General features: G+C 43.0%; 3 protein-coding genes across 5 annotated transcripts; 1 reads left to right on the top strand and 2 right to left on the bottom strand.

The window, feature by feature from the left end:
* LOC124012008 lies at positions 1–11,573 on the bottom strand. The gene is made up of 6 exons (XM_046325345.1): positions 11,401–11,573; positions 11,239–11,290; positions 10,427–10,765; positions 4,246–4,359; positions 908–960; positions 1–770 (listed from the first exon to the last, which is right to left on the bottom strand). Exons 2-6 carry the CDS (start codon positions 11,270–11,272, stop codon positions 639–641), a joined length of 672 nt encoding a protein of 223 aa, XP_046181301.1. The 5' UTR covers positions 11,273–11,290; positions 11,401–11,573; the 3' UTR covers positions 1–638.
* LOC124012007 lies at positions 11,497–15,247 on the top strand. Of its 2 annotated transcripts, none has more exons than XM_046325344.1 (6): positions 11,497–11,704; positions 12,676–12,728; positions 12,848–13,195; positions 13,277–13,546; positions 13,663–13,707; positions 13,848–15,247. In XM_046325344.1, the coding sequence occupies exons 1-6, from the start codon at positions 11,676–11,678 to the stop codon at positions 13,928–13,930; spliced, it is 828 nt and encodes a 275-aa protein (XP_046181300.1). In that variant the 5' UTR covers positions 11,497–11,675; the 3' UTR covers positions 13,931–15,247. The 2 variants fall into 2 exon arrangements, with proteins under 2 accessions (XP_046181300.1, XP_046181299.1); XM_046325343.1 differs by having other exon boundaries at positions 11,568–11,704; positions 13,660–13,707.
* On the bottom strand, positions 14,944–26,308 carry vps52 (VPS52 subunit of GARP complex). 2 transcript variants are annotated; one of them, XM_046325324.1, is made up of 20 exons: positions 26,167–26,272; positions 25,655–25,725; positions 25,276–25,363; positions 25,051–25,103; positions 24,813–24,888; positions 24,630–24,697; positions 24,205–24,380; positions 23,859–24,009; positions 23,621–23,721; positions 23,385–23,517; positions 22,945–23,136; positions 22,376–22,531; positions 22,060–22,178; positions 20,631–20,754; positions 20,451–20,546; positions 20,219–20,326; positions 19,835–19,900; positions 19,599–19,710; positions 16,371–16,489; positions 14,944–16,097 (listed from the first exon to the last, which is right to left on the bottom strand). In XM_046325324.1, exons 3-20 carry the CDS (start codon positions 25,361–25,363, stop codon positions 15,951–15,953), a joined length of 2,085 nt encoding a protein of 694 aa, XP_046181280.1. In that variant the 5' UTR covers positions 25,655–25,725; positions 26,167–26,272; the 3' UTR covers positions 14,944–15,950. The 2 variants fall into 2 exon arrangements, with proteins under 2 accessions (XP_046181280.1, XP_046181279.1); XM_046325323.1 differs by lacking the exon at positions 25,655–25,725 and having other exon boundaries at positions 26,167–26,308.

Genomic DNA, 26,308 nt, shown 5'->3' with positions numbered 1-26,308 from the left:
TGGGATGAATTGGAACGCCAACTGCGAGCCAGGCCTAATCCCCCAACATCAGTGCCTGACCTCACTAATGCTCGTGGCTGAATGTCTCCACAGCAATGTTCCAATATCTATTGGTGGAAAGCCTGTTATAGCAACAAAAGGGGGACCAAGTCCATATTAATGCCCATGATTTTGGAATGAGATGTTCGACAAGCAGGTGTCCACATACTTTTAGTCATGTAGTGTATCAGAGGTCGAATCATATAAACTCATTATAGTTCTGTGGGTAGAATGACCCTTAGAAGGTTGGTATACAATGCATTCTGGAAATTATTCAGACCCCTTTACTTTTTCCACATTGTTAGGTTACAGCCTTTTTCTAAATGAGTTATTTTTTATTGTGTCCACTCAATCTACCCACAATACCCCATAATACATATATTTTAAATATATATACATTTTTTTTAAATGTATCAAAATTAAAAAACAATATCAAATTGACATACATATAACAAAAACACAAGATACAATGACCAAGGCGTGACAATTAGCCTTTTCAACATTTACAGAGACACACATACATGCATGAATCAAAATACAATCTTATTTCCATCAAGAATGGATATTCCAAGAACCATGTCAGAAGTACATGTGATGTATCATGTGCCTGTGTGAACACATTGGGCCACTGTTGCATAGGTGACATCCCCCTGGCCCAATCCTGGCACTCGCTGATCAGCGGGGCGGGCATTACCATTGTGCTTCAGACTGGCATATTGCAGATCCACTTCCTGTGGAAAACATATCGATCATGATTAGAGATGAAATATTACCATCATGCCATCCAAACCACTCAGGCGTACATTTACAGTTAGATAAGGTTTAGTCCTAACTGTTACGACTCAATCATTTACAGAAGTACTTTTACCTTGAGACTTGAATTCCTGTTCACACAGGTGTTGCACAAACATGTTGTTTTACCTGAAAGAGGGAACAATTTAGTTTTAAAGGGGCAATCTGCAGTTCAAACAATAAGAAAAAGGTAACGCCACCACTGCTTTGGTAAATAGGTGAGCAATGGGTCTGGAGAGATGGAACCACTCTCAAATTCATAGGCAGAGCTACGGATGCAAGGACTGACCATCCATGAGATCAAATTATATTTTCATCATGTTTTGAGGATATACCGTGTTTGTTACAATTACAGTGTTTATAAACATTGGAGTAAAACAATCTTATATTTGGGGTTTTGATGGGGTAGGACAGTTGAACTAAGCACATGAGGCATTTATAAGTGATATTCTTCAATAATCAATGGTGACATATTATTACTTTTAAAGGAAAAAAATGCATGAATCAACTGCAGATTTGCAATAGACTAACTCTGGTTTTGGAGCATAATGTCTCTTTAAGTAAACTTGTCAAACTTCAGACACGCTCAAAGTATTAACTGTTTGATTGTGTTTACATTTACCATTCAACCATAACAAGAATGGGGATTACCAAGATTTGTACATTATCTTTCTATGTTTACAATACACTGTCTTACTTGCCTTTCTTGTCACTGCAGCAGGAAGTGAATGCAAAGTTAAAATTACACTCCACAGCACAGTCTATGTATAGAAAGTACAAGAGCAGAGACCGTTGTGCTGATCACACACGGGAAGGATTTTTTCATTCAGATTTACGAGTTTTTCTGCCTTCTTGCTCTCACTATGCCAAACGTAAATCTCATCTTGGAGGCTCTGTCTACTGTCTCGGGTTGCAAGGTGGAATCAGCCACCATGGGAACACTTTCACTAACCCCACAGGACTTTGTCAATGTGGTCGCACTAAAGGAGTTCAACTCACAAGAGGGCTTTCTAGAGCTGGAATACCCAAGTTTGGGGACATTTTCTTTACCACGTGCCTTAGATTTACCAGATGCTTTTCCATTCCACAAACCACTGTTTCTGTGAACACGAATGAGTTCCTTGATTCTCGGTATGACTACGACCTTACAAATGTTAAGGATGGGGGAACAATGTTTACTCGGGGGAAAGGAGCTGTACGTCAGACACTGTGGCTGGAACCGCATTGCCCTGAAGGTTTTTAACAAATACAGGGATGGAGATGGATGGTTGGGGACCGGAGATGAGGCATGGCCCTCTGGTGAGGACGGAGATGAACTTCCCTGAGACGGTTTCTGACAGTTGTGCAGAAATTCTTCAGTTGTGCAAACCACAGTTTCATCAGTTGTCCGGTGGCTGGTCTCAGACGATCCCTCAGGTGAAGAAGCCGGATGTGGACACCCTGGTCTGGCGTAGTTACAAGTGATCTGCGGTTGTGAGGCCAGTTGGACATACTGCCACATTCTCTAAAACGTTGTTAGAGGCGGCTTATGGTAGAGAAATGAACATTCAATTATCTGGCAAGAGCTCTGGTGGGCATTCCTTCAGTCAGCATGCCAATTGCACGCTTCTTCAAAACTTGAGACATCTCTGGCATTGTGTTGTGACAAAACTGAAAATATTACAGTGGCCTTTTATTGTCCCCAGCACAAGCTGCACCTGTGTAATGATCATGCTGTTTAATAAGCTCCTGGATATGCCACACCTGTCAGGTGGATGGACTATATTGGCGAAGGAGAAATGGTCACAAACAGGGATCTTAACAAATTTGTGCACAAAATTTGAGAGAAATAAGCTTTTTGTGCATTTGGAAACTTTCTGGGATCTTTTATTTATTTTAGTTGAGGATGTCCTTTGAGAGGTGTCCAATGCTTGATACACACGGCAAACTCTATGTGGAAAAACCCAGCAGCGTTGCAGTTCTTAACACAAACTGGTATGCCTGGCACGTACTACCATACCACGTTCAAAGGCGCTTAAATCGTTTTGCCATGCCCATTCACTCTCTGAATGACACATACACAATCCATGTCTCAAGGCTTAAAAATCTTTACTTAACCTGTCTCCTCCCCTTCATCAGCACTGATTGAAGTGTATTTAACAAGTGACATCAATAAGGGATAGTTTTCATCTGGATTCACCTGATCAGTATGTCATGGAAAGAACAGGTGTTCATAATGTTTTGTACACTTGTGTGTATACAGTCTGTAATAACCGGACAGTTTATTAGGTACACCACCCATTCACAAGAATGGATCGCTCCTACAGACACTGGGTCATGTGGCCGTGGCTTGCTATATAAAGCAGGCATACAGGAATCGAGGCATTCAGTTACTGTTAATTTTGAACGTTATAATGGGCAAAACAAGTGACCTAAGCGACTTTGAGCGTGGTATGATTGTTGGTGCCAGGCACGACAGATCCAGTATCTTAGAAACGGCCGCCCTCCTGGGCATTTCACGCATGACAGAGTCTAGGGTTAAATGAGAAGGGTGCAAGAAACAAAAACATCCAGTCAGCGGCAGTCCTGTGGGCGAAAACAGCTCTTTGATGAGAGAGGTCGAAGGAGAATGGCAGACCCTAGACCCACTCTAGTTTGCATACCGCCCCATCAGATCCACAGAAAACCCGGTTGCCTCTGCCAGGAGGCTGACACTTGGCTGCAAGTGGAACTTCCAGCGGGACAATAACCCCAAGCACACATCAAAATCCTCAAAGAAGTGGTTAATTGACCACAAATCAACATTTTCGGACTTGAACCCCATTGAAAACCTGTGGTTTGAATTGAAGAGGGCCATCCATAAGCGCAGACGAAGGATATCAAGGATCTGGAAAGATTCTGTATGGAGGAATGGTCTAAGATTCCTCCCGATGTGTTCTCCAATCGGATAAATATTTTAGAAAATGGCTCTGCGTCGTTATGCTCGCAAGGGTAGGGTGATGGAGTGTTGTAAACAGGGGTGCCAATAATTTTGACTCCTATCTTTTTAAGAATGTTGGTATTACTTGCTAAAGAAAATCTCTTTCTCTAAAATAATATACAGTGGCAAGAAAAAGTATGTGAACCCTTTGAAAATACCTGGATTTCTGCATAAATTGGTCATAAAATTGAACCTGATCTTCATCTAGGTCAGAACAATAAACAAACACAGTCTGCTTAAACTAATAACAAACAATTATACGTTTTCATGTCTTTATTGAACACACCGTGTAAACATTCAAAGTGCAGCTTGGGAAAAATATTTGAACCCTTGGATTTAATAACTGGTTGACCCTCCTTTGGCATATACTTCTGTTTGATGCACTGATGAGAAATAAGTGCGAAATTTCCTCTATAAATATAGGGCGGCAAGCCAAGGAATTGCAGAAAGCTCACCTGACCGGATACAGAGTCCAAAGAGACAGAGGGCGCTGAACAAGACTGAGATTGGGGCAACACAGGCCAGGAGAGTCCAACACGACACCAATTCCCTCTCTGCCACCTCTGCGTCTGGAACACAAACCACACAGAGGTTACCACACACCAGCCCAGGGATAGGGTTGCTGTGGGAGGAGAGCTGAGCAGAAACAGAAAACTCAAATAAATCAAATCAAAATCAAATCAAATTTGATTGGTCACATAAACATGGTTAGCAGATGTTATTGCGAGTGTAGCGAAATGCTTATGCTTCTATATCCGACAATACAGCAGTAATATCAACAATTCCACAACAAAACCTAATACACACAATCTAGTAAAGGAATGGAATAAGAATATATAAATATAAAAATATATGGATGAGCAGTGACAGAGCGGCTAAGATGCGAAAGATAGAAGAGATAGTGTAGGATACAGTATACAGTCTATAGATACAGTATGAGATGAGTAATGCCAGATATGTAAACATTCTTAAAGTGTCATTATTAAAGTGACTAGTGTTCCATGTATTAAAGTGTCCAATGATATCAAGTCTGTAAGTAGGCATCCGCCTCTCTGTGCTAGTGGTGGCTGTTTAATAATCTGATGGCCTTGAGATAGACTCAGTTTTTCAATCTCTCGGTCCCAGCTTTGATGCACCTGTACTGACCTCGCCTTCTGGATAGAAGCAGGGTGAACAGGCAGTGGCTCGGGTGGTTATTGTCCTTGATGATCTTTTTTTGCCTTCCTGTGACATCGGGTGTTGTAGGTGTCCTGGAGGGCAGGTAGTTTGCCCCAGTGATATGTTGTGCAGACCACACCACCCTCTGGAGAGCCCTGTGGTTGTGGGTGGTGCAGTTGCCGTACCAGGCGGTGATACAGCCCGACAAGATGCTCTCAATTGTGCACCTGTAAACGTTTGTGAGGGTTTTCAATGACAAGCCACATTTATTCAGCCTCCTGAGGTTGAAGAGGCGGTGTTGCGCCTTCTTCAACACACTGTCTGTGTGGGTGGACCATTTCAGATTGTCGGTGATATGTACACCGAGGAACTTAAAACTTTTCACCTTCTCCACTGCTGTCCTGTCGATGTGGATAGTGGGGTGCTCCCTTTGCTGTTTCCTGAAGTCCACGAGCATCTCTTTTGTCTTGCTGACATTGAGTGAGAGGTTATTTTCCTGACACCACATTCCGAGAGCCTTCCCCTCCTCCCTGTAGGCTGTCTCGCCGTTGTTGGTAATCAAGTTGTGTCATCTGCAAACTTGATGATTGAGTTGGAGGCGTGCATAGCCACACAGTTGTGGGTGAACAGGGAGTACAGGAGGGGGCTGAGAACGCACCCTTGTGGGGCCCTAGTGTTGAGGATCAGCGGAGTGTAGATGTTGTTTCCTACCTTCATCACCTGGGGATGGCCCGTCAGGAAGTCCAGAACCCAATTGCACAGGGTGGGGTCGAGACCCAGGGTCTCAAGCTTAATGATGAGTTTGGAGGTTACTATGGTGTTGAATGCGGTAAGCAAATGGGAGTGGGTCTAGGGTGTCAGGTAGGGTGGAGGTGATATAGTCCTTGACTAGTTTCTGAAAGCACTTCATGATGACAAAAGTGAATGCTACGGGGCAATAGTCATTTAGTTCAGTTACCTTTGCTTTCTTGGGAACAGGAACAATGGTGGCCAACTTGAAGCATGTGGGGATTGCGAGGGTTAACACTTTTAAATGTTTTACTCACGTTGGCCACGGAGGAGAGCCCACAGTCTTTGGTAGTGGGCCGCGTCGGTGGCACTGTATTGTCCTCAAAGTGGGCAAAGAAGGTGTTTAGTTTGTCTGGAAGCAGGATGCCAATGTCTGCGAAGGGGCTAGTGTTCTGTTTGTAATCCATGATTGTCTGTAGACCCTGCCACATATGTCTCATGTTTGAGCCGTTGAATTGCGACTCCACTTTGTCTCTATACTGACACTTTGCTTATTTGATTGCCTTATGGAGGGAATAACTACACTGTTTGTATTCAGCCATATTCCCAGTCACCTTGCCATGATTAAATGCGGTGGAACGTGCTTTCAGTTTAGCGCGAATGCTGCCATTCATCCACGGTTTCTGGTTAGGGAAGGTCTTAATTGTCACAGTGGGTACAATATCTCCTACACACTTCCTAATAAACTCGCTCACAGAGTCAGCGTATACATCCATGTTATTCTCTGAGGCTACCCTGAACATATCCCAGTCCATATCCCAGTGATTGAAACAATCTCGAAGCATGGAATCCGATTGGTCAGACCAGCGTTGGATAGACCTAAGTACGGGCGCTTCCTAATTTAGTTTCTGCCTATAGGAAGGGAGCAACAAGATGGAGTCATGGTCAGATTTGCCAAAAAGAGGGTGGGGGAGGACCTTGTATGCATCGCGGAAGTTAGAGTTGCAATGGTCGAGCGTGTTACTTGCTCGTGAACTGCATTCGATATGCTGATAGAATTTAGGTAGCCTTGTTCTCAATTTAGCTTTGTTAAAAACCCCAGCTACAATAAATGCAGCCTCAGGATATATGGTTTCCAGTTTGCATAATAATAATAATAATATATGCCATTTAGCAGACGCTTTTATCCAAAGCGACTTACAGTCATGTGTGCATACATTCTACGTATCGGTGGTCCCGGGGATCGAACCCACTACCCTGGCGTTACAAGCGCCATGCTCTACCAACTGAGCTACTGATGGACAAGGTCCAGTGAAGTTCCTTGAGGGTCGTCTTTGTATCGGCTTGAGGGGGGATATACACGGCTGTGACAATAACCGAGGAGAGTTCTCTTGGGAGATAATAAGGTCTGCATTTGATTGTGAGGAATTCTAGGTCAGGTGAACAAAAGGACTTGAGTTCCTGTATGTTTTTTACGATTACACTACGAGTCGTTAATCATGAAACATACACCCCCGCCCTTCTTCTTACCGGAGAGATGTTTATTCCTGTCGGCGTGAAGCACTGAAAATCCCGTTGGCTGTACCGACTCCGACAGCATATCCCAAGCTAGCCATGTTTCTGTGAAACAGAGTATGTTTACAGTCCCAGAAATCTCTTCGGAAAGCAACTCTTGCCCTGATTTCATCAACTTTGTCAACTAGGGACTGGACATTAGTGAGTAATATACTCGGAAGCGGTGGGTGGTGTACGCGCCTCCAAAGGCTAACTAGAAGAACGCTTCGGCACCCTCTTCTCCGGCGACGTTGTTTTTGGTCAGCCTCTGGAATCAGTTCAAATGCCCTGGGAGGTGCAGACAAAGGATCTGCTTTGGAAAAGTTGCATTCCTGGTAGTAGTGCTGGTTGTGCTGGTAAGTTGACGTCTCTCTGATATCCAATAGTTCTTCCAGGCTGTATGTAATAACACTTACGGATTTCTGGGCTAACAATTTCTGGGGTAACGACCTCTTTAATTTTTCCACATTTTGTTACGTTACAGCCTTACTCTAAAATGTATTAAATTGTTTTTTCCCCCTGATCAATCTGACTTGCCTAGTTTAAAAAATGCTACTTTTTTTGTTAATACATCTACACACAATACCCCATAATGACAAAGCAATTTACGTTTACAAATGTGTAAAGAATAAAAAACTGAAATATCACATTTACAGAAGTATTCAGACCCTTTACTCAGTCGTTTGTTTGAAGCACCTTTGGCAGTTATTACAGCCTTGAGTCATCTTTGATATGACGCTACAATCTTGGCACACCTGTATTTGAGGAGTTTCTCCCATTTTCAGGTCTCCCCAGTGTTCAGGTTCCAGTCCAGGCTCTGCCTGGCCACTCAAGGACATTCAGAGACTTGCCCCGAAGCCACTCCTGCATTGTCTTGGCTATGTGCTTCGGTTTGTTGTCCTGTTGGAAGGCGAGCCTTAGCCCCAGTCTGAGGTCCTGAGAGCTCTGGAGTAGGTTCTCATCAAGGATCTCTCTGTACTTTGCTCCGTTCATCTTTCCCTGCTCCATGTCTTCCAGTCCCTGCTGCTGAAAAACATACCAACAGCATGATGCTGCCACCACCATGCTTTACCGTAGGGATGGTGACAAGTTTCCTCCAGATGTGACGCTTGGCATTCAGGCCAAAGAGTTCAATCTTGGTTTCATCAGACCAGAGAATCGTGTTTCTCATGATCTGAGAGTCTTTAGGTGCCTTTTGGCAAACTCCAAGCGGGCTATCATGTGCCTTTTACTGAGGAGTGGCTTCCGTCTGGCCACTCTACCATAAAGGCCTGATTGGTGGAGTGCTGCAGAGATGGTTGTCCTTCTGGAAGTTTCTCCCATCTCCACATAGAAATTCTGGAGCTCTGTCAGAGTGACCATCGGGTTCTTGGTCACCTCCCTGACCAAGGCCTTTCTCCCCAATTGCTTAGATTGGCTGGGCAGTCAGCTCTAGGAAGAGTCTTGGTGGTTCCAAACTTCTTCCCTTTAAGAATGATGGAGGCCACTGTGTTCTTGGGGACCTTCAATGCTGCAGAATTGTTTTGGTACCCTTCCTCAGATCTGTGCCTTGACAAAATCCTGTGGACAATTCCTTCAAACTCAGGGCTTGGTTTTTGCTCTGACATGCACTGTCAACTGTGTGTCCTTATATAGACAGGTGTGTGCCTTTACAAATAAATTCTAATCAATTGAATTTACCACAGGTGGTTTTCGACTTGTCATTATGGGGTATTGTATGTAGCTTGATGAGGGAAAATGTATTTAATCCACTTTAGAATAAGGCTGTAACGTAACAAAATGTGGAAAAAGTGAAGCGGTCTGAATACTTTCAGAATGCACCGTATGTTACCCACAAGGTCAACTGTCTTTTTTTTGGCCCTCTGTGTGGTCTCATGTTTAACCTCAAAGTATTTTTCTCTTGAAAAACTTACATGGAACACTGGACAGCATCGACTTTAAAAAATTTTTTTTGACCATATGGCCAACTCTACTTCTATAATGGTCACCTGCACAAAGCACTTTCAGTATGATGAATAACATCCCAAACATTTTCCTGAAAAGTTATTGTAATATGGAATCACATATTCAGGTATCTGAATATATACTGAACACAAATATAAACGCAACATGCAACAATTTCAAAGATTTTACTGAGTTACAGTTCATATTAGGAAATCAGTAGATTTAAATAAATGTAATAATAATAAATAATAATAATAATAATATATGCCATTTAGCAGACGCTTTTATCCAAAGCGACTTACAGTCATGTGTGCATACATTCTACGTATGGGTGGTCCCGGGGGATCGAACCCACTACCCTGGCGTTACAAGCGCCATGCTCTACCAACTGAGCTACAGAAGGACCACAAATGTATTAGGCCCTAATCTATGGGAGGACATAGGCCCAACCACTTTGGAGCCAGGCCTACCCACTAGGGAGCCAGGCCTAGTCAATCCGAATGAGTTTTTCACCACGAAAGGGCTTTAATTACAGACAGAAATACTCCTCCGTTTCATCAGCTGTTCGGGTGGCTGGTCTCAGACGATCCAGCAGGTAAAGAAGCCGGATGTGGAGGTCCTGGGCTGGCGTGGTTACACGTGGTCTGAGGTTGTGAGGTGACGTTGGAGGCGGCTTATGATAGAGAAATGAAGATTACATTCTCTGGCAACAGCTCTGTTGGACATTCCTTCAATCAGCATGCCAATTTTACGCTCCCTCAAAACTTGAGACATCCGTGGCGTTGTGTGGCAAAACTGCACATTTTAGAGTGGCCTTTTATTGTCCTCAGCACAAAGTGCACCTGTGTAATGATCATGCTCTTAAATCAGCTTATTGATATGCCACACCTGTCAGGTGGATGGATTGTCTTGGCAAAGGAGAAATGCTCACTAACAGGGATGTAAACAAATTTCTGCACAAAATGGGAAAGAAATAAGCTTTTTCTGCGTATGGAAAATTTCTGGGATCTTTTATTTCAGCTCATGAAACCAACACTTTACATGTTGCACTTATATTTTTGTTCAGTATACAGTACATACATACATTTTTTAATATATATCTGAATACCCTGTGCACCTGGTTACATGACCTCTGTATAAGTAACGCAAGGTTTTGAGACACTCTATTCAGTACACTAAAGACAAGCTAATGCATTTCTTAGACTGGGCAAAATACATATTTGACTAATATAATGATGACCAACAACATACCTGTAAAAGTCAGGCGGATGCCTTTTCCAAATCGCACTGTCCCATTGTAGCGACCAGCACAGTAGTACAATCCCAAATCTGCTTCTGTCACCACAATGATCTCCAAACTGTTGTTTTCCTTTGTGTCAAAGTGATCTGTGTCTTCCTTAATAACTTCTGCAGTATTTAGAAAACGTGAATGCCCGGTAACAGTTATAAGGGTGACAAGTTCCTCTGAGCGCATTTGGAACCAGATTATTTCTCTGCTGTTTGTGAGGTTGCACGACAGGGAAGCATTTTGTCCAGCCTGAACCAAATGGACCACAGCTGATGCGGACAGAAAGTGTAGTCCAGAAACATCTAGAAAAGAACAGGAAATAGCTTATTGAATCCATTTGCATACTATCTATCAGTGCCAGCTGGTGGGAGACATGCTCATTGTAATGGCTGGATTGGAGTAAATGAAATGGTATCAAACTTATCAGACATATGGAAACCTCATTGACACGTTCTGTCAATTCCATTCCAGACATTACAATGAGCCCGTCCTCGTGTAGCCCCGTCCACTAGCGTCCTCTGCTATCTATCTATCTATCTATCTATCTATCTATCTATCTATCTATCTATCTATCTATCTATCTATCTATCTATCTATCTATCTATCTATCTATCTATCTATCAGTACCTACATGTCTGTCTTTCTATCAATCAATCAACCAGTCAGTCAGTCAGTCAGTCAGTCAGTCAGTCAGTCAGTCAGTCAGTCAGTCAGTCAGTCAGTCTCACCATCCATCCATCCATCCATCTATCCATCCATCCATCAATATACTTACAAAAGAAAATGAGCAGGTAGACACATTTCCCCATAATCGTATGATATTTCACCTGTGAAGATGGCATTATATTCATTACTAGACAACCCTAATGAATGTACTATAGAGAAAGCCTATGGTACAGTATATGGTAATGAATTGAATAGGGAAATGCTTATGTACCCGAGAAAGACCACCACATTTGACATTGTTCGCGTCTGAGGCTGAGCTGCGGTTTTGGACAATGTAGCTTGCTAAGGCTTAGGTTGTGTTTCCTGCGAAGTTCCCCATACTTAACATGGAAATACTCTGTAATTAGTAATTCTATTTTTTCCCCTTAGGTTTCGTTTCTGGTAGCTCAGATGACGCGGCTGGGGCTTGCACTGCCTTGCTTGCTGCCGCTGCTCAGGCTCACAACTTGGAAGTTCAAGGAGTCAACCAACTAGCAGCCTGTTGCAATGAAAATGCATGGCATAGACCGAGACCGGTAAGAGACACATATGTATTTCATTTTAATTGGCATATTATTTAGCAAATAATCTAAATAATTCTTAGAGTGAAATAGAAAAAAAAATGCATTTGTATCTGCAGTCTGATTGATACTGTTTAACTGCTTCTTGACTATTCTTATTCACTGTGCTGCGCTAGGCTATGTGCTCACATCGTGCAACTCATTTAAACGAGGAGATGCATTTCTTGGTGGATGTCATCATGTGTGGACAAGTTTGTTTACTAGAGGAGATGCATGGTTCCTTTGAACCGCAATATTCATTTAGTTTCGTTTTCAGAGCAGGGCTCCCAGCCAGTCTCAATAGAGACTCAATTGAAACTCTATCGTTCTATTTTGGAAACGCGTGCAGGAGGCAAAACGAAACTGATTTCACATCAAGTGCCAAATATGCTACTGAGGTTTAAACTTTACAAATATTTGAGATCATTTTGCAGTATATGAAAGTAAAACATATTTGTTTTTTTTCTAATTGTGGCTTTTGTTGAACAGTTTTTGCATAATGATATAATATAATGATATGGCTGTGCATCACGGGGTGAATTTCGACACGAGTTATGCACGCATAAATGGAACATAATTCCCTTTTTATGCACGTTTCTCTCTATGCTATTCTGACCTTGAATTTAAGCATGAGAATAGCATGTTTTTCACCCCCCATTTCATAAATGAAGGTGTCTACAGATATGCTGCTGACAGTGGTTGGTCCCATGCTTCATGAGCTGAAATAAAAGATCCCAGAAATGTTTCATTTGCACGAAAAGCTTTTTTCTCTCAAATGTTGTGCACGAATGTGTTTACATCCCTGTTAGTGAGCGTTTCTCCTTTGCCATGATAATCCATCCACCTGACAGGTGTGGCACAATTGCATGGTACTGGTACTGTGTGTGTGTATATATATATTTTATTTCATGAAATCCTCTTATCAGTCTTCTTCCTTTTCTTTTTAGACATGTTATACATCTTCATTGTCTGTGGATTGTGGGCTTTGTGGGCTGTGTTGGTGAGTATAAATGAACTCTATCCACAATTAGAACTGGTGGATAGAGTACATAATAATAATAATAACATAACAAAAATGCATATGATTTTCAAGACATTTGATCCAACTCTCTCCTACAGCCTCCTCCTCCCTGCCCTCTGGCCCTCTCTCCATCTCTTCCCCTGTTGGAAGCCAAGCCATCCTTCCTTGCAAATGGAAGTCCCAGCTAGACGTCCCAGTTTGCCACGTCCTATGGCAGACACCCGATGCGCCCGTGTTTGAGCAAAACGGGGAGCAACGGTGGCAGGCCAGCGAGTTTGAGGGGCGGCTGGAGGTACCTGGGGAAAAGCTTTGGGAGGGCGACTGCTCTCTGATCTTGCGCGACGTGCAGTTTGGGGATGTGGGGCTTTACGAGAGCTTCATGGTGGTCAACGGGACAAGGAGGAAAAGGCGGGTGTTCATCCAGAGTGTTCACCTCTCAGTCTATGGTAAGGGTAGATCTACAGGTCAGACCTCAGCTGAAATAGTTGTTTTATATCGCTAGCCTCACCTCTCCTTATTCTCTACAGACCATAAGTCCAAGCTGTTAATGGGCATGGGTGAAGACCTGGTCCTGACGCTCCACACTCCCCAGGCCATGAGAGTGGTCTTCCAAGGGAGGAACAGCACAGAGTGGAAGGTCCTGTGGATGAGGGGTGACGGGAAGGTCAACGGGGGTCGTCTTGAGGAGGCTGAAGGGGTGGTGGTCCTCCGAGGGTTAAGGATGGACAACTCAGGGACTTATAAAGTGTTGGATTCCCATGGGCTTTCCGTGAGCACTGTGAAACTCACGGTGGAAGGTGATAAAATGGCCTCAAATGCTAATGCGTAAACTTTGCTTATTTTTTTGTGATGTGACGTATCTGTAAGCGCGTGCAACAGCTGCTAACATTTTACATTTCGTATCCCACAGAAGTTGCTAAAACTCAAAAGATGATCCACATCCAGGACAAACCTGTAGGTAAGAGACTGAAGTAAATCAAATAAATAATTGAGATGACTTATTCAAGGCAAGTATACCAAGTCCATGACACTGTAGAAGACTGATGGGCAATGATAGTACACGTTGACAAGATCTCTGCATCTTCTCCGTCTCTCTAGGTAAATCGACTGTTTACAGGTCCTCCTCTCTGCTCATCGTTTTTGTCCTGCTGATCAGTCCTCTGATTCAACATCTCCTCTAACAAGATTTAAACCTTTTTGGGCTAGTTTCCCAGAACCAAATAAACAAACCCCTATACTAAAAAGCACTTTCATCCATTGAAAGTGATTTTTGGTCTATAGGCATAGAGGGAAGACATACTGGGCCGGTGGTTGCCTGAAAGCAGCATGTGGCCATCTTGGTATGTTGTGAGGGACCACCTGCTGTGTGGTGGTGTGCGGTGGTCATCTTCCCCAATTCAACATGTACAGTCTGACACCCTTGGGCCATGTAAGCCAATCAGAGTGGCATAGTGCTTACCCCTCGCCAAAGTGAAATATAACAAAGGCTAATAAAATGTCGGTTGTAGTCTGGGCAGTGGGTTCCAGTGCACCTTTTACCTCAAATCAAAGATGGTTGAGCCAGTTTCCTGGACGCCGTGTAATTATAGTCCTTGACTAAAAAGCATGCTCAACGGAGAATCTCTTTGGAAAGTGGTTGTTTGACTACGTTTAATCTGGGTCCGTAAACCTGGCCAATTGTGTTCAGGGTGATGCCCTCCTTTTTCTCCCTTCTTCTTTCTCTGCTACTGTCACATTGAGTTCTCACTGTATAGCCTACTTGTATTCTACAGAGTTTGGGTCAATCCAATTCAGTAACAATTAAAAGCGGCAATGAACTCATTCTCTTTAAATCCTCCTAAAACGTTGTTTCTTCACTCCACATCATTAAAGCTGGAATCCTTAGTTCTTAAATGAATGATACACCCATTAATTCTTGAAGAATATAACGCCTATGTATATATCAGAACCCCAAATGCATGCTTGTTTTACTCCAATGTCAGTAAAGAATGCAAATGTTAAATCTGTCATGTTGATATCATGGATGGTCAGTCCTTGGCTCCGTAGCTCTGCCTATGGATTTGAGTGGTTACATTTCTCCAGGTTCATCCCTTATCTTTTTACCAAAACACAGGTGGGTGACTGCTTTATTGTTTCATTTAAGGATTCTAGCTTCAATGGGTTTGATTTGTACAAATAACCTGAGAGCATGATGTTCAGTGTTTTGTAAATGTTTAAATTACTCCTATGATAGTAATATACACGGAACAAAAATATAAATGCAACAATTAACGATTTTACTGAGTTACAGTTCATATTAGGAAATCAATTCATTAGGCCCTAATCTAGGGATTTCACATGACTGGGCAAGGGCACAGCCATGAAACCAACATTTGTATGAGCATTATATACACAAAACAAAGTATATAATACAATCAAATGAAAGTGTGAGTTGTTTGTGTTCAATTTTATAACAGCAATGTAATCTTAATTTATGTTAAATAAAGCATTGAAAATGACAGCCATGTGATGGTCCTTTATAGCCTTGCGAGTATATTACACTTAAATTAATACATTCCAATATGTTATCATCTACAGTTACAGTATACACATCAGAACACAACAGGGGCCCAGGGGATGCCAATCCCTCCCCTTTCCTGCTCTTCCCTCTCAAACTCATAATAAACTAGGGGTGCACAGCTCTGAGAGCCGTAGTGTTTGGTGGTTTTGGCCCTTGCCTTTTAACAAGCCTGGATTATACTTGGGAAACCAGGTGAGTTCACGCATAAACCAGTAATTGTTCAATTATGTGATAAGACGAAAGCCAAAACAAGCACAACTCGAGTTGTGCACCCCTGAATGGAATAGACCATCTACCCCGTTTCTTCTGACAGCCTTTGATTTCTATAATCTCTCCTGTCAATCCCCATAACCACTGAACCTTCCCGCATCCTATTTCTGTCTCTTTATCCCCTCCTGAAAAAACGAAGAACCCAGCACCCATGAACGAAAAGGTAGCACTTACACAACACCTTACCCATTGACATTGGTAAAATCATAAACGACAGGTTCCCACGCGCAATACAGTCTTTAAATCAGTGGAGTGATGTCACGAGCAAAGGGATATACTCTTTCACTTGTTTCCAATCAGGCCATGTCAGATTTTGAGCTCCTTCCTTTAATCCATCACATCATTCCTAAGTCTACTCTTAGATTGTCCAGTTAGAAGTTTGGCTTGTGTTTCTTGACTTCGACCATGAGGTGGTGCAGGTTGATGAGCTCAGAGCGCACGGCCAGGCTGCGAAAGGTGGGCTGGGCCAGTACCTTGTGGAAGCCATGGTAGTACTGGATCAGCTGAGTGAGCGCTCCCTGGAGGATAGGAGGACAGCAGTCAAAAGTTGAATAATAAGCTTCAGAGAAAGAAAAAAAACAACAGCCCGTGGCTCACATTTGCCTAAATATAAAAATATATATATTTTTTTAATTGTACATATCTGTCGATTTATGGGACCCCTTTTGGCTCAAGAACACCCCTAGGGGCAAACGTTCTGCATAGCCTTTAATTACATACAATTATATTACTGGTTTTTAGAACGTGTTTTCGGTCAGGGCATCCGTTAGAGAAAGCACCGAGGGCAGTACCTGAATGATGCCAGTGCCGTTCTTGAAGTTGGTGAAGGACCTCATGACGTCCTGACTCAGAGCCTCCACAGACTGTTTCCATGTGCTGGAGAAACCCCTGACCAGCTGGGTGATCCGGGCTGAGAGAAAAAAGAACAAAAGAAAGAAAGAAGGGGGGGATGAGAAGAAAACAATATACATGTAGAGATGGGAGGCATGGTGGTGAAAAGGTGTGGGAGAAATGTCAGACAATTGTTATGGTGGAAAGTCGAACAACAAGCTGTGTCACAGGAGAGTAGAAACAAACAGTGGAGGTAAATAAACAATGAGTCAGGACAGGGGGGGGGGTAGAAGTAAAGAGAAGGTTACCACGGAAACGGACACAGTCTTAGGTTTCATTTATTCGCACCAAATAAAAGAAGTGAAAGACAGACAAAAAACAGACAAAACACTGTGCAGATACAAACGGGTAAAAAGAGTGTGCAGGTGAGGTTGGAAGCCCAAAAAGGGCTGATATGAAAACCACATTACAAAAGTAAAAAAAAAAAAGTGCTCAATCACTTTAAACAAAGCATATTAATTATAATTGTACATGATATACTCAGTGTACAAAAACAATGTGTGTGTGTGTGCGCGTGAGCATGTGAGAGTTAGGCTACATAGAGGGGGTTATTGGGTAGTTTGGTTCATCAGGCGGACCCCCAGTTGTCACTTGGAAGTTATTGAGGGATGATGATATTTTGGCAATGTGAAGATAAGAATTCCAGAGTATGGTACCTCTGTATCCGATAGAAAATTGACTCTGTGAGGTGCAACAATGGGGAGGATGAAGGTTATCACAGTGTCTTGTGTTATATAGATCGATTTCAGAATTAACCGGGAAGAATCCATTGAAGGTTTTAGGTAAACTGTCTGGGAGGTATGAGTATTTGTAGACGAAAGTGCATAATTGGGTAAATTCATGCCGTAAAGCCAGGTAATTAAAGGAGTTGGCGAGTCTTGAAGATGTTATGACTCATTTGTGTCGGTAGGAGGCATGTACTGGCCCAGACAATATTACAGTAAATGAGATATTGGTACAGATTTCAGTACTTTGCTACAGACATTGAATATATGTTCTTTCCAGGATAACTTTTCATCAATTATAAATCGGAGGAATCTAGTGGATGTGACTTGTTCAACTTCATTCCCACTAATTGAGATTCTGGCTCTTATTTTACAATATGTCTTATTCTTACTAGTGAATACAATTAACTAGGATGTTTTTTTACATTTAAATATTATTTATTTATCTGGAACCATTCAGAAAATGTGGCCATACCTGAGTTGGTCTCATTAATTAGTGAATCAAAATTATTGTGTGATAAAATCAAATTGGTATGATCAGCAAAGAGAAGGGGAAGTACGGTAGAAGACCCAGCAGTAAAGTCATTGATATCGATTAGGAATAACAAAGGTCCAATTATTGAACCCTGTGTCACATCACGGGATATCTTGGCCCTGGTAAATGCACAGGAATTTGCATAAACACATGTATCTATATCATAAACATAACCAATTATATGTACAGTTGAAGTCAGAAGTTTACATACACCTTAGTCAAGTACATTTTAACTCAGTTTTTCACAACTCCTGACATTTAATCCTAGTCAAATTTCCCTGTCTTAGGTCAGTTAGGATCACCATTTTATTTTAAGAATGTGAAATGTCAGAATAATAGTGGAGATTTATATCAGCTTTTATTTCTTTCATCACATTCCAGTGGGTCAGAAGTTTACATGCACTCAATTAGTATTTGGTAGCATTGCCTTTAAAATTGTTTAACTTGGGTCAAACGTTTAAGGTAGCCTTTCCACAAGCTTCCCACAATAAGTTGGGTGAATTTTGACCCATTCCTCCTGACAGAGCTGGTGCAACTAAGTCAGATTTGCAGGCCTCATTTCTCACACACACCTTTTCAGTTCTGCCCACAAATGTTCTATAGGATTGAGGTCAGGGCTTTGTGATGGCCATTCCAATACCTTGACTTTGTTGTCCTCAAGCCATTTTGCCACAACTTTGGAAGTATGCTTGCGGTCATTGTCCATTTGGAAGACTCATTTGCAACCAAGCTTTAACTTCCTGACTGATGTCTTGAGATGTTGCTTCAATATATCCACAGAATTGTCCTTTCTCGTGATGCCATATTTTGTGAAGTGCACCAGTCCCTCCTGTAGCAAAGTACCCCCACAACATGATGCTGATACCCCAGTGCTTCACTGTTGGGATGGTGTTCTTCGGCTTGCAAGCCTCCCCCTTTTCCCTCCAAACATAACGATGGTCATTATGGTCATTATGACCAAACAGTTCTATTTTAGTTTCATCAGACCAGAGGACATTTCTCCAAAAAGTACAATCGTTGTCCCCACGTGCAGTTGTAAACCGTAGTCTGGCTTTTTTTAATGGTGGTTTTGGTGCAGTGGCTTCTTCCTTGCTGAGCGGCCTTTCAGGTTATGTCGATATAGGACTCGTTTTACTGTGGATATAGATACTTTTGTACCGGTTTCCTCCAGCATCTTCACAAGATCCTTTGCTGTTGTTCTGGGATTGATTTGCACTTTTTGCACCAAAGTACGTTCATCTCTAGGAGACAGAACGCCTCTCCTTCCTGAGCGGTATGACGGCTGCATGGTCCCATGGTGTTTGTACAGATGAACGTGATACCATCAGGTGTTTGGAAATTGCTCCCAAGGATGAACCATACTTGTGGAGGTCTAACAGTTTTTCCCTTAGGTCTTAGCTGATTTCTTTTGATTTCCCCATGATGTCAAGCAAAGAGGCACTGCGTTTGAAGGTAGGTCTTGAAATACATCCACAGGTACACCTCCAATTGACTCAAATGATGTCAATAAGCCTATCAGAAGCATGACATAATTTTCAGGAATTTCCCAAGCTGTTTAAAGGCACAGTCAACTTAGTGTATGTAAACTTCTGACTCACAGGAATTGTGATACAGTGAATTATAAATTAAAGAATCTGTCTGTAAACAACTGTTGGGAAAACTACTTGTGTCATGCACAAAGTAGATGTCCTAACCGACTTACCAAAACTATAGTTTGTTAACAAGATATGTGTGGAGTGGTTGAAAAACTACTTTTAAGGACTCCAAACTAAGTGTATGTAAACTTCCGACTTCAACTGTATAATCATGAAAACATTCGGGAAACATTTCCATTATAAAAAGGGTCTGCATCCTTTCTCTATACTCACCTTCGTCATTCTTTAGCCTATCCAGCTGCCCTTTCTCCGTCAGCGCCTCGCTCTCCTTTACAAATGCTATCATGCCACCAAAGGGAGAGGACAGAATCTCCTCAATAAACTCCTGATGAAAGGAGAAAGAAAGAGGGGAACATTTCATTGGAGTAAATACTTTGAGTACACTGACTATCTGTGAATCTGGCACATATGACAAAACTCAATTTCCCAGAATCCCTGAGCAGGTTTACCTGGCTCCTGGCCTGGAGGAGCTGTTGGAAACCCTCAACCTCTTTACTGTCATCAGCTGCCCTCTCCTATGATATGGAGAAAAAGAGAGGGAAAACAGCATGCCATCTTTCAATTCTGTATATTCACAAGACACAGCCTAGCGGTTAAGAGCATTGGCCCAGTAACCCAAAGGTCGCTGGTTCAAATCCCAGAGCCGACGAGTTGAAAAATCTGCTGATGTGCACTTGAGCAAGGCACCTAATTGCCCCTGTAAGTCACTCTGGATAAGAGAGTCTGCTAAATGACTAACATTTTAATGTAAATAACTGAATGAAGGAGTCATTTCAGGTGGGTAAATAAGTGAATCGTTCATGTTTACGGTTTTAAACTTGTGTTATTCTAACCATGAGTACACTGAGCATCATGTCGTAGTTGTTGATGAGGAAGATGAGCTGGTCCCTGCGTGAAGGGAACTCTGCAGCCATCTTCAGGACAAAGTTCTCCACTTCAACCTGAAAATACCAGTGTTAGCTATATCAAATCACACAAAGCACTGTAGCAAATGTTTATGCTAATTCTGGGTCCCAACTATTTATAGAGGCTTACTGTTTTTTAAATTATTGTTTAGTTGTGTACCTGAAGTTGGCCAAGGAGGGTGTGGGTTCGCTCGCTGGTGAATGTCTGGTTAATGCTCACTATGGCAGAAGAGAACTCTGCATATCTGCGTGTGATCTGAAACACAACTGGTGTCAACAACTGTCTGGTATTATTAGATATTGATACATAAAACATGTGTGTGTGTGTGTGTATTCATACATAATGTGGTCTGGTGTCCAACACGCCCAGTTTTTGAGGATCCGTGTTGCGGATGCTCTGAATGTTCATCTCCAGGATAAGTTCAAACCTGGGCCACAGCAGTTCCAGCACCGCATCCCAGTACCTGGCAACCCATGGAGAAACAATGACATAGGCATCAAGGGTGGATTTCTGAGTTAAGATGTGTGTTTTCATTGAACAAATCGAATCCATATGTGATTTTCATTTGACGTTTTAGTCGTTTAGCAGACGGCGTAAAGTAGGGAGTGAATTTTCATACTTTTTTGTACTGGTCCCCCGTGGGCATTGAACCCACAACCCTGACATTGCAAGCGCCATGCTCTACCGACTGAACCACTCAGGACCATCATCATGAAACAAATTACATTAACATGTCAGGCCCCAAATGTTACATTTTACAGTACATACAGTAAAAAGACTACTGTATCATAAGTTAACAATTCTGACTTTCCCCTTACTTATAGCATATACACTCACCGGACAGTTTATTAGGTAAACCGATCTAGTACGGGGTCGGACCCCCCTTTTTTCCTCCAGAACAGCTTGAATTATTTGGGGGGTGGATTCTACAAGGGACCTAACTCGTGCCAGGGAAAAAATCCCTTACCAGTATACTACCGCCACCAGCCTGTACAAGGCAGGATGGGTCCATGGACTCATGCTGCTTGCGCCTAATCCTGACTCTACCATCAGCATGACGCAAAACGAACCGGAATTCGTCGGACCAGGTGCTGTTTTTCCACTCCTCAATTGTCCAGTGTTGGTGATGGCGTTGCCCACTGGAGCCGCTGCTTCTCGTTTTTAGCTGATATGAGTGGAACCCAGTGTGGTCGTCTGCTGCAGTAGCCCATCTGTGACAAGGACCGAGTTGTGCGTTCTGGGATGCCGTTCTGCACACCACTGTTGTGCCGTTATGTCTGTTTGTGGCCTGTTAGCTTGCTGCACGATTCTTTCCCTTCTCCTTCGACCTCTCTCATCAACAAGCTGTTTTCGTCCACAGGACTGCCGCTGACTGGATGTTTTTTGTTTGCTGCACCATTCTCGGTAAACCCTAGACACTGTCGTGAGTGAAAAGCCCAGGAGGGCAGCCGTTTCTGAGATACTGGATCCGGCGCGCTTGCCACCGACGATCATACCTCGCTCAAAGTCGCTAAGGTCACTCGTTTTGACCATTCTAATGTTCAATCAAACAGTAACCGAATGCCTCGATTCCTGTATGCCTGCTTTTATATAGCAAGCCACGGCCATGTGGCTCACTGTCTTCGGGATCGATCCATTTTCCTGAACGGGGTACCTAATAAACTGTAGGGTGAGTGTATAGCATACTGCAGGAAATAGGATAAGTCTACAGCATTATGCTCCAAGTTAAAAGTGTATGGAGTTTTTGCACTGATTGAGTAATACTAACTTGTCCAGGGCTGGGATGGTCCTCTTGTTTGTGATGGCTCTGAAACGCAGGATGATGTGGATACACAGGAACACGGCGATGCTGTCGTAGCAGTCCGACACATAGGTGGACATGCTCTTCTGCAGGGGAAAGAAAAGAGGATGAGAGGGAAAGGTGGGTATAGGTACGTTAGAGAAGGAGTTAGTCATATCATAAGAGACCATCATCATGATCAGTTCACAAAAAAGAAGGTCCTCCACCGTTAAAAAGCTCTGTTATGCCTTCACCATCGTTTTGTTTTTTACAGCAATGCTTTGGTGAAAAAGTCTTCTCGTACCAGGAACAAGCTGAGCGTCTTTCCCATGACGCTGTTGAAGAGGTCCAGCGCAGAATTTCCAGCCACCATGAAGAAGTCAGACAGGAAGAGGAACTCTCGACAGCCGTTGTCCAAGAGGGCGTAGTGCTGACTGCGGAACAGCGTCTCATAGGGATACTGAGAGGGCACGAAGAAGGCTGGTTGGGTGACTTGATAATCTACATCAATGTTAATATTAGAACTGGAGTCCACATGCTTTTCTGCGAAGCTTTGCGTTTAACTGTCAATCTGTGGTCCGAGTTCTGCCGTTGTGCATTCCTTTAAGATGTGTGTGTGTGGTGACAAGACGGTAGTGAGAGAAGCACAGGTGTGTTGGAGCAGTACAGCTTAATGATATCTAGACGTTTAGGGTTGGCTTTGTGTCTTCACTTCACAACCTTATACTCTATGCATGTTCAAATGATTTCAGAGTAGTGCTAAACATCTTATAATTAAAAGGTAGGTTCATTTCATTCAAAATGTCTGTTACTCTCGAGCAGTAGTACGTGGCATAGTTTGGAGGGGTTGTACAGCGCTGCCAGTGGTCTCACCCTGCAGTCCCCTCTCTGGGCAGTGTGGGGGATGAGGATGGGCCCCTCCAGCTCGGCAGGGCTCAGCACGGCCCCCCGCTGGCCCAGGGTGAAGATGGTGTTCCTGCTCTTCAGCGAGGGCTTGGAGAAGAAACCTTTCTTGGCCGTGTCTTCCACTCCCATCAAGTCATCTTTGTCTGCCACCTCTTCATACTGTCAACAGAGAAAGAGGGTACGCGAACAGTATTAAAATAGTATCAGCTAATTTGACTGATATGACACTCGACACTGTTGAAAATGTACCATCAAACACAACACAGCCCTTGCTGTGTTATAGCAGCAAGCTGTTCCAGAACAATTCACGGTGACAACCTAAATTAAGGTACTGTATATTGAGCCTATAAACCAAGAGAAGGCATTTTAACTCCTTCACTCCCTTAGCACCTGTGCCATTCGCTCACCTGTACTTTGAGGAGCCTGCCGCTGTACGACTTGAAGTAACTGTAGTAGATCTTACTCATGGTGTCCACATATTCATCCCTGATCTCCTTGGCCACTGTCCTTTCGTTTGCCAAGAGGAACTGATAGAAAAACCTAAAGTACGAAGAAACACTTACGATTGTGGTAGATACATGACTGTGGCGGTGCTTTTTAGTCTGTTTGAAGGCATCGAAGCCCGTTATAAGCCTATATTTACCTGTACTTGAGGAGGGTGTTCTGGGGGATTTGATAGTTGGTCATGGGCTTTCTGAAGGAATAAATCTTCTGCAGGATAAATTCTCGGATCTTTGTGACAGCCTGTGGAACAAAATAAAAGGCAGTTTTATACACAATATCTTTGCTCCGTTACCTTCCACACCGTTATTCCTTGCTTACATCTCCTTCTCCTCTTCCCATCCCATTCTATTTCTCTCCCTCCCTCCCTGTAGCTTCACCTTGATTTTGAGGCGGTCCACAATGTCCTGGATGTCAGAGCAGGCCAAAGTCTCCCTGAAGCTGAGCTCTTTGGCAAAGTTGATCTTGTTGTTGAGCTCATGGAGCTGCTCAAGGAACTCCTGCTCTGTCACCGGGCTCTCCAAGATTACCCTGCAGACCGGACAACATGTGGGGGGGGGGCAGTTCTTAGAACACATGCTTACCCGTAGGAACACTCACAACATCGTAGAGACCGTCAAGTGCATTTCTCAGACATCAATATGACATATGGTCTCCCATTAAAACTATACAGGTACATGTATCGTTACAAATCTGTCTAAAACACTAAAACACACACTCCCTTACTGGATCATAGCTCCGGGCACCACCAGCTCATCCACCAGTTGGCTGAGGTGGCTGCGTACAGCCTGCCTGTTCTTCAGCCGCATGTTCATGCTGACCGACTGCTGCTGCAGAGTCTGGATCTCACTGCTGATGGACGAGAGGTCACTCTGGAAGCCGCTCAGCATGCCCTCCATTCGCTGGAGAGAGAGAGAGGGTTAAGGTGGGGATAGAGAGAGAGAGAGAGAGAGAGAGAGAGAGAGAGAGAGCAAGAAAGAGGGGGGAGAAAATAGATTTGTCAATGGCTTCGTTACATATTTTTGCCAGGAAATTGCAAAAGCATTCTTTCAAAACAACTGCACGTGCAAAAATGTTGACCCATTTGGAATGGACTTATGGACTTCTGAAGCCACTTGATACACTTTTGATTGAGGAAATCATCCACTCACCTCCAGTATGGAGTCACAGGCTGTGATCTGGTTGTGCAGAGAGGCAATATTCTGGCTCTCCTTGATATCTGACACAAGCTTGGTCAAAGATTACCTATCAGGGTGAACTACTGTACCTATCAGGAATTACCATAAATAAAGCACTAATTCATTCACACAATCATTCAAGACATTAATGGATACAGTCTTTGATGGAAGCTTGTTCAATCCGTTGGAGTTCATCCTCCACTTGTTTAGAGTATTGCCGGAGGTCAACTCCCTGAAAGAAACAGAGATTCAGATGAAAGGAAACCATCCGTTGATGGAACGTAGCCTTGTATACAATCTGTAAAAATGAAAACTAACCCGAAAATACAATTGAAACTGAAATGTGTTGATGTTTAGGACCACGCGTGGTGCATCCGTGGTACCACGATCTTACCGTTTTCAACGCCTCCTTCACCAAGTCATCTTCAAGATTAGCCTGTATGTGAACTGGTGGGTGAGGTAAAGGAAAGTAGCTAGTTTAATCTCCATAAAGGTACGTTCTTACATTCATCCAAGACACTGAACTAATTAGCTAAATTACTATTTGGCTATGAACACATTTTTCCAGATGATATGACCATTACTTCAATTGAAAAGACAATAATGCTGAAGGACTTACTGTCCACCTCATCCAAGATGAACTCATCTGTGGTCAAGTCCAAGTCACCCAGGTTGAGCGGGGCCATGGCATCTGTGTCAGGCTTCATCTGTTGAAGAACGACAGTAAAATGACATGGCTTTGATGTACTTTGTATAGGAAGATAGAACAATTCAGCTAGCTAGCTAGCTACTCCATTCATATGAGTAAAGACTTCGCTAGCTACCTAAATAGGCCTTTTCAATTGCAGCTTTTAGACAGTTGCTTTCTATTTTTTTCCACCTCTGAGGCCCAGCCCCTAAAAAGTATAGGGCTCTACTCTGACTTGGGGCCAATGGGGACTTCCAGGAGCGGGATGAAATATCTGACCCTGTATCAGTGGATAAGGGAAACTTCTTACCCATCTGTTTATTGGGTTGTTTTGGGGTACAGATAGTTCAGCCTGATTGTAGCGTTGGCCCCTTGATGACCCTTAGTATGTGTCAGACAGAGATATATAGAACATGGACAAGAAAGCAACACATGTCTGTAATCGTGTGTGTTAAAGAATGTTATTTCATTTATTTTGTTCTTAGCAGGTAACTTGCTAGCTCTGGTGCAGGAACGTCGCACTGGACCATAGCTTTAAACATAATAGCAATAAATCAGTGGCTGGCTAGCTAGCCTTGCATCTCTGAAGGATCAGGACGACGACAGCAAACACTACAGGTAATGTAAATCACCAGAAATGTAGCTGGTTAGAGATAGATAACAGTAGCTTGGCTAGCGAGACAGATCAGACGATGATCTAGTTCGCTAGCTACGTAAGTTGTGCTGGTGTTGTCAATGTAATGAACACATAGAGCAATAGAAGTCGAACAGTCAAGTTATCAGAAACATATATGGTATGCAAGAATCATTAGCTAACGTCACCTCATCTTGTAAATATGCCATGGAATTCGCCGTTGAGTGGACAGTTGTGTTTACATCGGACATAGCAGCAGTCACTGCTCTATCCGCCATAGCTTCCAAACCTACAAAAAAAACTACAAAGGTAGTGTGCTCTTCCCCAATG

This window comes from Oncorhynchus gorbuscha, linkage group LG24 (assembly GCF_021184085.1).
Source record: "Oncorhynchus gorbuscha isolate QuinsamMale2020 ecotype Even-year linkage group LG24, OgorEven_v1.0, whole genome shotgun sequence".
Classification (NCBI taxonomy): Eukaryota; Metazoa; Chordata; class Actinopteri; order Salmoniformes; family Salmonidae; genus Oncorhynchus; species Oncorhynchus gorbuscha.
This window is presented reverse-complemented; position numbering and strand designations above follow the sequence as displayed.